Consider the following 16,031-nt stretch of genomic DNA (forward strand, 5'->3'; position numbering starts at 1 on the left):
ATATTTATATTGCGCATCAAAAAGTAGGTCATAAGCAAATAAAAAACGTATTGTTTTCCGCTTCCTTCGGCGTGCTTCTGTAGTATTTATATTTTTAAAGCATAAACATTTAGACGAGTAATTTCTCAGCTCGTCTAAGGTGCGAAGACCGAGAAACCGAGTCATTTTCCTACAAGCTGCCTGTCTTCCCATCCACTTTGCTCCGTCTCGATGGGAGTTGCTCTTCATTGCCGGCGAAACGACCGTCGCGTGCGTTCAGGAATGCCGCGGTCATTTTCTCCACGGGCAATGCCTCTACTTTGATGGGTGACTTCGCTTCGCGTCATTTCCGCCGCTGCATCGCGTTGCGCGATTACAGTCGGAATTATGACTTAGAGTTACTACTCGCCGCGTACAAACTATGGCCGTTCCCCTCGCGTGTTCTGTTGCGCGCAGATACTATCTTATTAAGCGCGATTCCACCGGCGTCAATTAATTTTAACCGTATCTTATTTTTTTCTCTGTGTTGCTTTCTAAAAAAGAGCATGAAAAGCGAATCACATACGTATTGCTAAAAGTTAATTAATTCTTATTTCTATTCCATTTTCTCGTTATTCTCGTTCCTCCACCGGATGATGCGTAATGTTTAGTAGTGGCGGAAGTCACATCAGTAAAACGATACGAGCGTTGTTACACTACGTAGAAGCACTAACTCTCGTCGTATACCTCGAAGCACACCGACTGTTGCATCCCAACCAATGGCGCCGTCCTAGTTGATTATTTTTATAGATTTATAAAAAGATATTACCTAAGAAAAGTTGGATTTTATGTTAAGTACATTCACAAAAAACTTTTTGAAAATGAAAGAAATACGACTTGTACTATTTTTTTATATGCTAGTATTATTATAAAAAATCCTGAGATACGCTTTAATTAAAGTAAAAACAGAGGAATAAAGATTTTATTCACATGATCGCGTTTATTTCCAATTTAATTATTTGGGTGTGATATTTGCGTGCTTGCAGGTGAGGTGGGAAAGGAGATGTACATAGTGAATAGGGGCCGACTGCAGGTGGTGGCCGACAACGGGAAGACGGTGCTCGCCACCCTTAAGGCGGGTTCCTACTTCGGGGAGATCAGCATTCTCAATATGGGGACCGCAGGTAAAGAGTGCGGTAAATATTCCAAACGGACCAGGGGCCCGTGAGCTGTCCCCCTTCGTTTTTCACGATCACGTTTTCACGTTTCACGTTCTTACCACTCTGTGAGAGGGCAAGCCGTCGAGCCGGTATGAGCCGATCTAAAAACGATCTCTCTAGCAATTTTTCACTATCTCTCTTTTTCTCGCAGACTTGTCCCACTTGTCAATTTTCACCTTTTAATCGCGATCGACGTTCATGCAACGACAGCCGCACGGTGAATAGCGTAGTGAAGAAAAAAATCAAAGCGTAAATATATCAATCGTCAATCTCTCTCTCTCTCTCTCTTTCTCTCTCTCTCTCTCTCTCTCTCTCTCTCTTTATCTCTCTCTCTTTCTCTCTCTCTCTCTCTCTCTCTCTCTCTTTCCCTATAAAATGGAAAAGAAAATTTGATAGAGACTGATAGAATTTTTTAAAAATTGAAACAAATTTAGGAACAAAAATAAAAATTTCACATTTTCCACGATGACAATTAAAATAGAAATAACCGCAGCGTTACTTGAAATAGATTTTTTTAACAAGTTATACGTCGATATTTTCGACATATTAATTTCATTACTGTTCGCTTATAATTAAAGATAGCAGAAAATTTTGTGAGTGTCTTGTTAGTATCATCTCAGATCTTTCATAAATAAACTCATAAATATGGATGAGTTATATTATTAAAGAGCTTGCTACAAAACTCCGGAGCACTTTCAAAATTAAACATAATCTTGCAATTTAAGTTCACGTATACGCGAGTAAAAACTAAATAAATCGTCCAGGTATTAACCGAGTTTTAGCTCTTCTGTTTTCATGGGCGTTATATTATCTTTTCAGAAAGACAGGTTTTATCTAATTTAACTGTGATTGACGTTGAATTACCTACTGTGGACAATTTTGCTGCGCGTACTTTCCCATTATCGCTGGATTTGTCGCGGAATTTATGGTTCACATATTCACCCTGCAAATTTACTGCGAAATTTCTCTATTTGAGTTTGGGGTTTCAATTCGTTTCATGTGGAACGCATTATTCAATATGAACGTGAAGTGGAAAGTGATCGCTTTTAGCCGAATATACACACAGCAGAAAACAAAAATATATATTATCTGAAAACAACATTTATAGATCTAAAGATATTAGTTATAGCAAAAAATATAGTGCATGGGTAGATTTTCTAGAAATATCAAGACAAATTCTATTAAATGACCGAAGAGAAAAATCAACGTGGTTTAACCCAGGCTCAACAGATATTCGTATTCGTCGCGCGCGCACGCACATTGATAAAGGAGTCAACGGGGAAAAAAAAAAAATTTTTTTCCGGCTTATTTTCCTGCACAATTTAATGGACGTGATGGGAAAGCCGGCTTTCAAAGCCCCACGCACCGTCTTCAATCACTCGCGCGTCTTCCGGGAAGCTCGTCCCTGACGAGGACGGAAAGAGGATTGGCAATGCAAAGTATCGTTCCAATTTCTCTGCATCGACAATTCTATTGCCGCTGTCTACCAGGATGGAGCCGTCCGCGCGTGCAGGTCGTCGCGCGAGATCGATAGCACCAGTCTCTTGTTCTTGTTTTCAAGGACCAGGTTTCTCCGGACGACTCTCGACGAGACGAAAAAATAAGCATCGCAACTATCGTCGGCGCGCGGAAAGAGAGTCGCTCCTCCCGGAGACGGCATGAACTTTATTCTTCCGTCGAACTCTTTTCAGAAAACTCTTTCTTCGAGCGAACCTCGCGTCTGTAGTCGTCGTGAAGAAACTTCGGTTTATAATAAGAGCCGCGCCATCTGAATGATTTTAATCCCCTCTAAATTGAATTTTCTTCTCATATTTTCAGAGCGGCCTCCGCTGTTATTAAATTAAAGGAATTTAATTCTCTATGATACTATCTTTTTTGTATTTCCTTTTTTTTTTAACAGTTTATAAAGAATTTTCCTTGTTGCCAGCGGCTGTCTCGGCTTATCTTCTTAGAAAACACAAGCTCTATAACTCCGCCACGTTGTATCTGCATAAACCGGGCGAAATTAGCTTGCGCGGAGATGTGAAAAGTTTTTCAGATACTGTTATTTGTAGATAACAGGATATCCATCGTCCTGGGATATTGCCGCGGATTCCGCGGGCGTTTAGCCATGCGAACCGAATCAATCGCATTTGAATTTCGTGTTATGCTTGCGTCGAGAGACGAGAATTTTACGATACTCTGCTTACCCAATAAACAGAAACGTTAATTGAACTTCGCAAGCACACGCGGCGGAGCCCGTCGTTGCGAGACCGTCGACGCATCTCGAATAAGGCCCACGTGACACGTATTGCCCTTTAGTCTCCACCCTTCCAATCTTTTTCACGGCTACTGTACTACAGTTTATTTATTTTTTTTTGTTTTTTTTTACGATCGACCGGAACGACCAACCGAACAATGACGCATGTCGTAAAATATCAAATTCCCTTTTCCTTTTCTTTTTACGGCGCGGCAGAGTCACCGCAAAATTTTGGCGACACCTCGTGCTCTCGAAGAAAAAAAGAGAAATAAAAAATTAAAATAATAAAAGGCTGAACTATTGCTCGGAATTATTAGTCAGCTTATTTTTTTCCATTCGGAAATACGCGTGTGTAGGCGTGCCAATCGTTGCGAGTCGGCTCCTAACGAGGCGTACCGGTCGATAAGATCTCGATGAGAAATATTTTTAGCCATTCATGCTCAATTTCTACTTTGCTTTCGTAGCTCTATTAGCGGAGGTGGCTTAGAATCTGGAATCGATTCAGATTTTAACCACGCCCTCTTCAGCATCATATCTTTAATTCTCGCAATCGGTGCTGCCACGCCACGCTGGGACTGTCACAGTTTTTATTATACCATTTTGCATATTTATTAATTGTTACATCTTTATTACAGTTTATTATTACAGAGGGTGGCATTTGTAAGGTCTATTTAAAGCTTATTTATTATATTTGTAAATTATTAGCCAAGATTATCGATTATTAATTACTGCAATCGCGCGGTTACTGATAGCTTTGATGCATATGGTTTCATTATCGATGAGAATTATCATTGCGCCCGATTTACAAATGCCTCCTACGATAGCATTTCCATTTTCATGCGATATTCTCATGTTACTATTCATTGCACTATTCACGTATTTCTCACGATTTGCCACTATCACTCCCTGATGTAGGCTCTTATTGATGATTGTAATTTACTGCTGTGATGCGTGCTGATTTCGTACGGATGTACTGACCTGCATTCGAATCTGTCAATTTTTATCACATATATATATATACATACATCACAAATATATGTATATATATATATATATATATATATATGTACAAATTAATTATAGTTTCTCTTTAGCTAACTTTTGAGACATCAGATATAACTTTGATTACCTTGATTAATCCATGAAGAAAGATAGCCAATTTTGAACGGTGATTGTTTTCGCTATCCGACAAACGCTGAGAGAAAAAAATTGTCGACAGTGGAAAATAAAATAGACTACCTTTCTTCACAAGCATATATTTATTATTCAGCATTGATATATATATACATTATTATTATTATTCGTTGCAATTTATTATCAATATGTGCGATAAGCGTATTCTAAACAAACAACAAAAATATTATCGCCGACGAAACTACAGTAAACAGCTACGTGCGTATTTACTACGAAAAACAAGGTAAAAAGCTTGCACGTCGTTCGTTTGCACGCATTTTCGTAAAAATATTTTCTTGCCGATTCCTCGAGGCTTTGCAATTAATAAAAGTTGATGTGTACAAGAGTTATTTCGTAAGAATTAAAAATTCTAAGCGTGTCACGGTGCGTTGACCGAAAGCGTGTACCAGACGATGGAGAAGGGGCTTTATTACGTCCGAGACGAGAAAACTTTCTGAATAATATATAACGCAATGCGAGAGGTGTTTATTATGCTCTGCATGATGGAGAGACGCGTGCTGCGCACTGCAAATTCTAGTAAAAGTCACATATATGGGAGCGTAATTTTCAATCAGCAGCAAGGAGTTTCCATCGCTTCAGGCTTAATTATTATAGTTTGTATTACGACTCGCGTGCACTCGTAGCATACTAACGAAGTGAAACTTTCGAACGTAAGGAATGCAACGGATAAATCTTCCTTGGAAATATATAAAGTTCGCGCACTCTCACCTTCATTTATTACTACGACTGAGACTGCGCACGTCTTAAGCAATTACGTCTTTCGTTACTTTGTTAATTATGTTCTTTTACACGTAAAATGCCGTTGACACCAATTAACGTTGTAAACATCGGCGTCAGCTGCGCCATTACCGCATTCGGCAAATTATTTCATTAGCGTAGTTTACAAACGCCGCGCTTAAAGTGTGTTTCTATCGGCGGGCTAAAAACTACATTCCGCGCAACGCCGCACGGCTACGCGCGGAAAAACACTCGCGCAAACAAATAAAGACAGTAAATCGTGCAAAACAATTAATTCTTGCCATTATCGTAAATCAATCTATCAGCTAGCAAACGCCGGACGTTTAAACGCCTCCGTTAAAAAGTCGGAAACGAGCTAACGACCCGGGGATCGATTAAAATGGAATTACTGAACCGTCATGGATTCGATTAATCAAAGTTTCATGCTTGCGCGGGTACTAAAGCGATAGAAAAACATACGAAATTGTAGGAAAAATCGCGGATGAACGTGTCGAGCGTGCATTCAGAATCACCGTGTATATCCGTGTTGCACTTTTCGGGCGAAAGTGAATCTCCTATTGTGAATTACACGAACGTCGAACGTAGATCGACGCAAATCGATCTTACGCGCGGTTACATAAGAAAGCTTGATGCATCCCGATAACCAATAAATGGCTACATCGACGCAGGTAACCGGCGAACAGCCAGCGTGCGCTCGGTCGGCTACTCGGACCTCTTCGTCCTCAGCAAGAAGGACATGTGGGACGTGCTCAAGGAATATCCGGCCGCCAGAGTACGCCTGGAAGCCATCGCAGTCAAGAGGCTGGAGAAGTACAAGAGAGCTCCTCTGGAGAAAGGTGAGTCGACAAGTTCTGTTTTGTCTTCGCTCGCTTTTCCGCTTGCGCAAGTATATACAAACAGCTATCATATTTCTCTAACAGCGCTGAATAAATAGAGCAGAATCGACGGGTCGCAGCGCCCTTCGATCGGCGCAAACTTTGTCAAGCGAGGATTACAGCTTGGAAATTTTTAAAACTAAACATTAAGGAAGCTTTTAAAAATATCTCTGATAAAATTCACTGATTTTTACATCCAAAAACGATGAATCACTTATTTAGCAAAGTTAAATTGATAAAATTTTTTTAGCTATTTTGAATAGCTAATTGTTGATTAGCTCGCACCGACATTGTTTCAGCCTTTGTTTTATTTAGTGAAATCGTAACAAAAACAAATATGTTAATTTGCTGCTCTGAAAATGTCGGAGACAAAACTTTTGCGTCCACTTGCAATTCTGCTCACTTCTCTTGTATGTAAAGCATGTTTCGCGAATGATTTCAAGATAACTCGTAAGTGTGTGTGTATGTGTATGTGTGACGTCGCATCCGCGAAATACATCACGTCGGAAATACGCTGAAAACTGCTTTTCAATTCACTTGTCTTCGAAGCGCGGAACAGACTCGAATTCGAGTCTAGGCGCGCGTCGCGTGCTACGAGTAGCTTGGCGCGCAACCGAAACGCCACGAATGCCTTCTGAAACTTTCCTCGTTATCATCGTTAAAATAGCTAGACGCGCGGAAGTTTACGCGCCCTCGGCAAGGTAAGTTCTTCGGGGCGCGGATGCCATTCGGGGAACTTTGAACCGGAACCGAGAACGGGAGATTCCATCAAGATATGCTCGTTGCTGGAACAGTGTATTAACGAATTAATCGACCTGGAAACGCTCTCGGTCTTGTATAGCGATAGTCATTAAAGATGTCTTTGAAGCGGATACATTGTGTCGCATTCTCGCGTAATAGTTCCGGGAAGACAAGCTGCAAATTTGACGTTTGCAATAGAGCAGAGTCGTTATTATGAAACTTGTTTCAAATTTAATTGGATTGATGCTTGCAAAAGGAGCCACGAGTCTCAAGGATCATTAAATTTTGTTAAATATGAAATTTTATTGATTATAACATTATAACCGAATAATTTTTTACACGTCAAGTACTTAATATCGTCATTTTAATTTAGGCGAAAAATTTACATTCGTATTCAATGAAATTAAATAACTAACAAATTTTATTTTTATTATATTTATGTGCTGTGTGCTTTTTCTGCCGTCATCGATTCAACTATGTCCGATACAATCGAAACTTAGCTACGAATACTTTATCAGGATTTACAGTCAAACTTTGCTCCAAGTAAAATTTCCAGCTGCAAGAGAATCAATCTTCGAAAAATATTTCTGCACTTCAAAGAACATTTCCACCTTTCAATAAAGATAGAACTATAGTTTAACAAGTTTGACAAACTTCTTATTTATCGATTAACTTCTACTGGAGTTTCTTCAAGAAGAATTTGAATTAATTTCTCATTAACTTATTCAGTCGATATAAATTTTTCCACTTTTCACTTCGTAAATTCTAATTTTATTGTGGACAAGAAATAGCGCTAAGATTAATAAAACGGCAGCTTTTCCGTCCTTTATTTTCATCTCTTTCGGGTCCTGCGACGACTGTGGTAAAATACGTGCTGCCTAAAAAAAAAACGTGTAGACTACGAGTCGACTGCCTCGAGGGCTATATGCTATCAAAATCTCTCTCATTGCTCGTCTTTTATTTCTAAAAAGCCGTCATTCAAAACATTCTTTTCGACCGCAATTTTTGCTGGAAAAATACTCGCGATGTTTTTCTACTTTTCTCCCTGCATAATCTTTTCTCATTCTTTCCGCAGACGTAACGAGCGTTCAACGCAAGTGCAATGTCACGTATGAAAAGTCAGCTTTCGCAGGCGTAGCTTTAGTAGAACATTTGCAAGAAATAAACAACATTTCTGAAAAAAGGCATATTAACTGAAAAAGATAAATGTCGTTAGGTGACAAACGACACGGCGCAAACCGTTTTTAAATCTTCTATCGTTTCCACTGTTGACTAAACTTAATTATAAATTTACTTTGTAGCTGGATAAAATGCGCGAGTATTTCGATTATCCGTATTAAATATATCTTATTTTCTTAATATTATTTGAAGATTGCCGGCGCAAAACCGACGTTCCATCTTCCACAAAGGGAAATAGTTTGAACCTCGCTGCCGCGGGTGCAGATAAAATTCAACTCCGTTCAACTCTACTGCGGAAAACAATTTTATTTTTCTTTCGCGGGCGGGAATTCGAAGCTGCCGAGGGATAAGCGACTATATTATGTTTACCGCAGTTCCGTGACGACGTCGTACTCGAAAGTTTCGTGCGTACTACGGCGAACTTCGCCGCCTTATACCACAGGGCGAGCCAAGAGGTGGCTGCTTTGCGCGCGCCGTGAAGTTCCGGATTAATTAATTAAACTCCTCAGCTCTCCTCGCCGCGCCTATTACCAGCGCGCGCTGACGAAAATCTTTTGAACCAACCGCAACGAAATCACGTCCCCGCTTCGCTGAGTCTTTTCAGTTACCGCTCGCGATCGTCAATATTCCCACGTTAATGTCTTTGACGATTTTCGGTCCTTGAACTTTGGTCAAGCGTTTAAAAGATATATTTCAAAGTGGCACGAAAAACTTTCAGTGCGCTTTCAATTAATCTTGATAATAGTATTCTTTCATACCAACGAGTCTCTTTCATTTTCTCTTTCTTCAATTTTTAACTTAAAAGCCATGAAATGGAGAATTTTAGTGCGAATTAAAAGAAAAAAATTAATTCGTAAAACGTATTGCGAAGAAAATTAAAATGTATAATATTTATGCGCATATTCACATTTCTGTTGAACTTATTTCGAAAACTGCTCATTTCTCGCATATTTGCAAATTAACGCAATATTTTTTATGCGGAAACTGTACCGCTTTGATTACGCATGCCGCAAATTTACCGCCACTGTTTTGTATGTTTCCCTCATACATTTCATTTGCCTAATGCAGGGAGCGCACGCAAGGTAAATGCAAGATGGAAATTAGACGGTCGCGTTTAACGCTAAATATACGACTGCGAGTATCTCTATCTCGATATCTCCGTTTTGAGATTCACTCATCCACATGCGAAATATTTTCACGACCCAATTCCGTGCGCGTGTAAAAGCGCGAGGAATGAACCGGGGCGAGTACTCGGCGGCGAAAGTCGATGCTGATGGAGATAAATGGCTAACGGGGAAATCCGGCGATTCTTTTCTTCCGGGCGTCTCGTTGATCCGAAATACGCGAAAGCGACGGTCAGAATATCGCAGCACAGCGGATCAAGTTCGGTCTGCGGATCGACGTGTCCGTAGCTCGAAGATTCTCCGAATCCTCTTTCCATTTTCCGACAAAACATGTGTGGATATACAGAGGTTCCGGAACTACTGAACGTGTCCTTTCGACCGCAAATACCAGAGGACAAACTAAGAAAGATGAGAGAGAATATCTGACCATGCATTCTCAACGAGAAGTTAGAGAGGCTATTTCTTTTTTAAAACATGAAAGGAGAAAGAAAAGCGTGAGACGCAGACATGGAAAAAATAGTCGGAACATTAAAATGCGAAAAGATTTCAAAATTTCAAAATCTGGTATTTTCAACAAATTATTTTCTGAAGAAATATTAATATTAAAATTTAATTTTTTCGTTATTTTCTTTCTTAATTAATATAGCAGAAGGAAAGATATAATTCACCGAATAATATACCGAATTCTAGAAGCTACAAAGATGATACCGAATGGAACGAGATATCCCCCAAGATGGAAAGCTCAAGTATTTCCTTAAAGGGACGTCGCTCCACTTTTGAAAATACAATCACCGGTCCATCGTAACATTTTCCAATAATCCTCTTACTATGCGTTACGGAAACTTATTTCGTTTGTAAACTTTTCGATCCATTCATCACGATGAGAACGATGGACTTTCACTCGTCCCTTCGCGCTGCCGACGTTACTTTTACGTAGCTACGGGATGATGTATGGGAAAATTAGGTCGCTGTAATAAACGTAATGCGTAACGTGAGTTACGGCCGACCAGTTACGGAAGAGGAGGAAGTTTGCACATATGCCAACAGCGAAATCCGGCTTACTGATCCGCCGTCAGTATTGGTGCAACGTATTACGTTGGAAAAAAAGTTGTAAAAAAGATGCGAAAAGAAGATATCATAATAACATTACAAGTTTAAAAGCACGAAGTAAAAAGAAGTACGGTACTTGGCGAATTGCAGTATGAAGAAAGGTCTTTCGAAAGTGAAACTGTTTGCAGAGAGTGCTCCTACGTCAACGTGCAAGTTATACTTATATCAGACTTCGAACTTAAATAACTTGAAAGAATCGCGCGTCGTGCAACATAAAGATAACAATTTTTTTTGACGTGTCGACTATTAGCTTTTTGAGCCGCGATTTACCCTGTGTGATATCGTGATATTTAAAGGTCATTTTAATTACAAAAGGATTAATTTAACCGGCCCGAGCCCACACGTCCTACATAATAATCAGCTGTTGTACTCGGCAGCCAGCGTTGTGTAGTCATCGCGTATTATTAAAACCTAATGATGAGATATTTACGTAAAATATAAATATACTCTTAAAATATCCTTGTTTGCATAATTCACAACTTTGCATCGTGTTTCCTAACGCGCAGGCACGCTTTAATCGATTTTGCATAAGCGAACAGAGATCATTAAGCTGTAATCGAGGACCCGACGCGATCGATGCGTCTTTGCCGGGCGAACGACATTGTCGCAAAGGCGGAAGCCCGTAACGAGCCGTGAGGAATCACACATTTCGCGCAGCGATCGAAGGATACGCGTCAAAGCGAAATAGCGCGCTATTGATGTCACTGAATACTGGCGACGTCGGTTAAATGTCAACGCGCCCCAAAAGCGGAAATTCGAGAGCACGTACAGATCGTATCGAGCAGGACGTGCGTAAACACGATGCCGCAATGCATGGATAACTTGCATCGCGAATGAGTGATATATCCTAAATAAATGGCCAGCTCGTTGTTTCACCGTATTTCGAAAATTTTGACGACTCCGATTGAGCTGTTCACGCACGCGGCGGTGTTTCGTTTCCAACAAAATAGAAAAAACGATGGTGATACAGATGAAAACGCGTCTCTCCCGCTCCCGCTATTTCCTGTTTTGCGCGAGTTATACGATCTTGAAAATACATCCGTGCTGATTTTATCGAAGATAAAGCGTTACTCGTGAATAAAACGCGGAAACATATTTTGTGTTAATTAATATTGACGAAATTATTAATTATTTTGCCGTGTATTTTTCCGTATGCAAAACAAACTGCCGAAAACGAAATTAAATATTTCTCTTGGTTTCTTTTAATAAAGTTACACATTTCCATTTCTTGCCTATTGCAGCTCATTCTTTCTTTCTCTTTGTCTCTTTCTCTTCGTATATAAGGATAACTTAAAAAAATTTTTCTAGAATATTCTTTCTATTTAATTTTAGTATAATTAATATAACTTGTGTAATGCAAAAGAGTGAAAGAAAATAGAGAAATACTTAACTTTTTGCGGGCAATCTAAATTTTTTCGATTTTTATTATCACAATGAATTATATTTAATGAAAAAGTAGAAATGAACTATTATACCGGGATGTTATCGATAGGTTAACACAAGCCAAAATAACGCGCTCCGTCATAAATACAAATTAATCTTAAAACATACCAAATATAAATCTTTCTGTGCGAATAAACAAAATAATATTATTATCAAAAATCGACATCCCCCACTGAATTCCACTCGATGAGCCTGACGACGGCAAAGAATGTCATCGCGTACCGTCGCTATAGACAGCTACTAGAAGGTGGGGTGCGTATTTCCAGCTGCTATGGGCAGGTGCCAGAGCACACCCGGCCTGGTGGAATCGCGAGGTCGCATACCACTGGAGGAAATGTGGATATCACCGGTCGACCTCAGGGCCACTCACGCGTACTCGACGGCCGCCTCGTTGTTCTCGCCGAGCCCGAGCCCGGTGACGGCGCGCCACTTGCCGACCGCGGGGACCCTGGCCGACGCGAACAACATGCGTAGGGGTGCGGAGAGCCCGATAAGCGCGGCCAGCAGCGGGCCCAGCAGCGAGGATCAGACGGCCAGAGTGCCGCAATCGGCCGCCACACAAGCCTCTACCGGAAGGCAGTCCACCCACTCCGGTAAGTTGTTTGCGCGATCCCTCTTCATCATTGCTAGAAACAACCGCGAACATGGTATAAATGTACAGCGTATGACATTCTGAAAACGCACGCTCCAAATTGAATCTTTCAATTAAAATATTTGCGCTAATTCAATTTGCTCAATTCATTAAAACTAATAGGCTAATTTAATGTAGCGAATTTTGCAAAAAATAAAAATCGAGAGGAAAAGGAAATGGAACATTTTATTTGATTTTAATTTATATAATTTAAATGTTGAATTATCTGACTTTAATTTGGTTTAAATTTAAACTGTTAAATAAAATTGTGATTAAATTCCGAAGTAGCTGCTGGAAAATAAATATGTTGTAAATTTTTAATGAAATTAATTATATATCATACAGAGTGTTTTTTGTGTTATTTTTCGACTGCGTTGCACTTGATAAATATATTGAGTTTTGAAATATAATTAAATTAAAATTTAATTTTGCATTTCGAGCAAATTTGTCATTTATTGTACCATTACACGCCATGATTCACGTCTGATATATTTATACCATATACCGTGATTTAATCCTCTTATAGCTCCGTGAGTAGCGTATAAACTATTGCGTCACCTCTCAAAAATCGATAGCGGCAGGTACTTGATATAAATTTTCATCATTAATTATTAAAGTAATGGAATCGTTAATTTATAATAATAAAAATGAATATAATGCTCGCCGTGAAAAATAAAATGTAGTTTCATGCTTATATTGCAAAATAAACCGAAAATATTGCAGCGGTGTGAAAACTAAAATAAATAAACGCATCTATTGGGAAATTCATCGTTAAATTCCGTGTTGAAGTGGACTCGACATGACAGTTTATGAAAATGCTGCAGAGATATTTCTATAAGTACTCGAAGCGCACCGAATAATTATGTAAATTGTATTTTACGATCGTTGATAAAACGCTCGCGTAAAACGATGGTAATTTTATCCCATTCCAGTCATACTTAATATCACAAATTTATTTTATCCGCGTACCGTGCAAATTTCACGTCGGATTTATTTCAACTGCACTGCCGATCGCTAACTTACGGTGATTCTTTCGCGATAGCATTACAGGGTGGTATATAAATCATCCGCTGATAACCCCCGCTGTGCCCGACGCTGTGCCCGCGCAAACTGCTGACGCACTACTGTAGTTTCTTATGGACTGTAAGACTTGTATTAAGTGAAGCGCGAACACGGAGAGACTAGGACCTTTGTAGCCTCTCACTTTCTGGTCATCAATATTTCACGTTCCATAAAAGCATTTTTAGAAAGGCCACATAATGTTTTGTATCATAAACCGCATCATTGCCGTTGCGTTCAATGGAATGTTTTGCGATAACTCTGGAAAATGTGTTCGGAATAAGAATTATTGAGACAAAGTCGTAGGTTCTCTCTACGGTAGCGTAAAAATTATCATCATTCGCAATATTTCCCGACAAAGACGCTGTTAGTTTTATTTGTTGTTATTCACGATTTATCAATCCCGACAGATTTGAGATATTTGAATAAGTTTTTAGTGGTTTATCATTGTTAATGAAGAGGAAGATTGGGAATTATGCGGCTTTGCGTGCATTTCCGGAAGACCAGTTATTGCGCCTTCGAGCGATTCGATGCATACCGGTCGGCGGGCGCGCCAGATCGGATTAGAATTCCGCGGCAAGCGGGGATCTCATAACAAATCAAATCCAACCGGACGTGAATAACGCGAACGGTCACTTTTATCGGCGCTGTAAAACGACAAAAAGTAAATTCAGAAATATCGCGCGCGGATAATGAATGACGCGCGCGACGCTCGGCGCCACTCATAAAATAGCGCCGACCATTAACCCCGATAGATACGATAGGTAATAACGATTTAACGTGTTTCTGCCGACATTTATATGTCGTTCGGAAAATAAAATCCCCGCCTTCTCATGCACGCTGAAAATTTCGCGGTAAACGAGCGTTTCCGTTTAGAGCGGCGTGTCGCGGCATAACGCGATCGCTCGATTAAACCGTGACAGATTTTGCTGCTGGCGATAACGAATCAAACACGAATATACAGATAGATACGAGTCGATAGTGATTCAACTGACAAAATGTCGCGATAAAATATCACGCGACGCGTGACGCGGCAACCCATACCTCTGAATGACTCGGATACCCCGGCCAGTTCAAGTGTTAATGTGAGAAGCGACACGATCAAGACGAGTCCCTCGAGACAGCAGACAATACTCGGATCTCTCTGAATAGCTGGAATGTGAGACGCACCCGGCAATTCGTAAATTAATTAGCCGTTTGCGAATACTAATTTACACGTTGTATCATCTCCTCCCGATGTCGTGCGAGGCGGCTCATCTTATATGCGAATTCTATTAGCGCGTGAGTGGCGCCGTTGCCAGACAGAAATACTAATCGCGCGCATTAATCAACATCAACGAATCACAAAGACCCGAGCGATCCGTCGGGGATTTGCCTCTCGCGCGCCGATTATGTTACCGCGCGGTATACGTTTGTGTTTCCTCTTTCTACCCTCATGTAACTTTCAACGATCGGTAATTGCGCGCACTTGTGTTATAGCAATGGACCAATAGACGGCAGTCCGTATCTCGCGTTAATTATTGCCTATTGAAACGCGATCGCCATATTAGCCAGAAGATAGGGGAATGTATCAACTGCAATAATCTCACGAATTTATATCAGGCATTCATCCGCTTGCTTGTTCGCTCTTCGCTTTTTTTTATTACTATTCATTAAATTATTATTAAATGTAATTGGTAACGTATAAGATAATATATAAATAATATAAATAATGATGAAGATCTTTTTTTTTTACTTCAAATTTTTTTTCGATACTTTTTCTACGTTTTATGTTAATTACTTTTATTGGAACAAATATGTTGCAATATTATTAATATCTTTAATTTATTCATTTTTCGTGCCAACAAAGAGCTAGAAGGTAAAGTTCAAATCTTATTTAAAATAATAATATATATTTTTTTTATAATTTGTATTATAAGAATTAAAGATAAATATAATATGGGAGAAATATAAACACTCTCTACATCGACCCGTTGTCTCTTTTCAGGCCTGACCTGCAACAGTATGACGCAGCTGGTGAGCGAGGGCACAACACCTCTGTTCGGCACGCACGAAGGCTCGGCCGCTCTGCTATCGGAAATTCAGCGCCTCCGTGAGCGTCTGAAATGCCTGGAAAGCGAAAACGCGGCGATGAGCGTCAAGCTGAACCAGCAGCAATGGGAGGTCGAACACCGGTTGGCCGAAATCGAGATGCAGATCTGTGGCGCAAGCTCGACCTCGAGCGTCGAGGACAACAATGAGAGAAACCGGGAAAGCATTATTTAACGAGAAACAATGCCGCGAGAGCGCGGCAAGACCAAGATCGAGCGAATACGTCACTACCTTGTCGAAGCCGCTACCAGGTAATCCAACGAAATATTTGCTTATTATTAATCGAATTTATTTGGCATTTGAAAACGTCGAGTCGCCTGTGATTCTATCACAGAGCACTTTTAATTAAAATAATTAATATGACATATACACATAACAATAAAATTAACTTAAACTAGAAATATCATGATAGATTATTTGGCTTTTCAA

General features: G+C 39.9%; 1 protein-coding gene across 13 annotated transcripts in view; it reads left to right on the forward strand.

Annotated features, from left to right (window-relative positions):
- Positions 1–16,031, forward strand: part of LOC105678710 (cyclic nucleotide-gated channel alpha-3) — a 159,970-nt gene that overhangs the window by 143,468 nt on the left and 471 nt on the right. For 8 of the 13 annotated variants that reach the window (XR_010888386.1, XR_010888388.1, XR_010888391.1 and 5 more), the window contains 4 exons: positions 1,005–1,154; positions 6,018–6,185; positions 12,088–12,414; positions 15,499–15,853. Coding sequence is in view for 1 of the 13 variants with exons in the window: in XM_067348954.1 (XP_067205055.1) it covers positions 1,005–1,154; positions 6,018–6,185; positions 12,088–12,414; positions 15,499–15,776 (923 nt within the window). In the remaining 12 variants the exon portion in view is untranslated. Of the gene's footprint in view, positions 1–1,004; positions 1,155–6,017; positions 6,186–12,087; positions 12,415–15,498; positions 15,943–16,031 lie in introns of those variants that run through there. The other 5 variants (XR_010888390.1, XR_010888389.1, XR_010888392.1 and 2 more) reach the window with 5 other exon arrangements.

The sequence above is a fragment of the Linepithema humile genome, chromosome 2, assembly GCF_040581485.1.
Source record: "Linepithema humile isolate Giens D197 chromosome 2, Lhum_UNIL_v1.0, whole genome shotgun sequence".
Taxonomy (NCBI): domain Eukaryota; kingdom Metazoa; phylum Arthropoda; class Insecta; order Hymenoptera; family Formicidae; genus Linepithema; species Linepithema humile.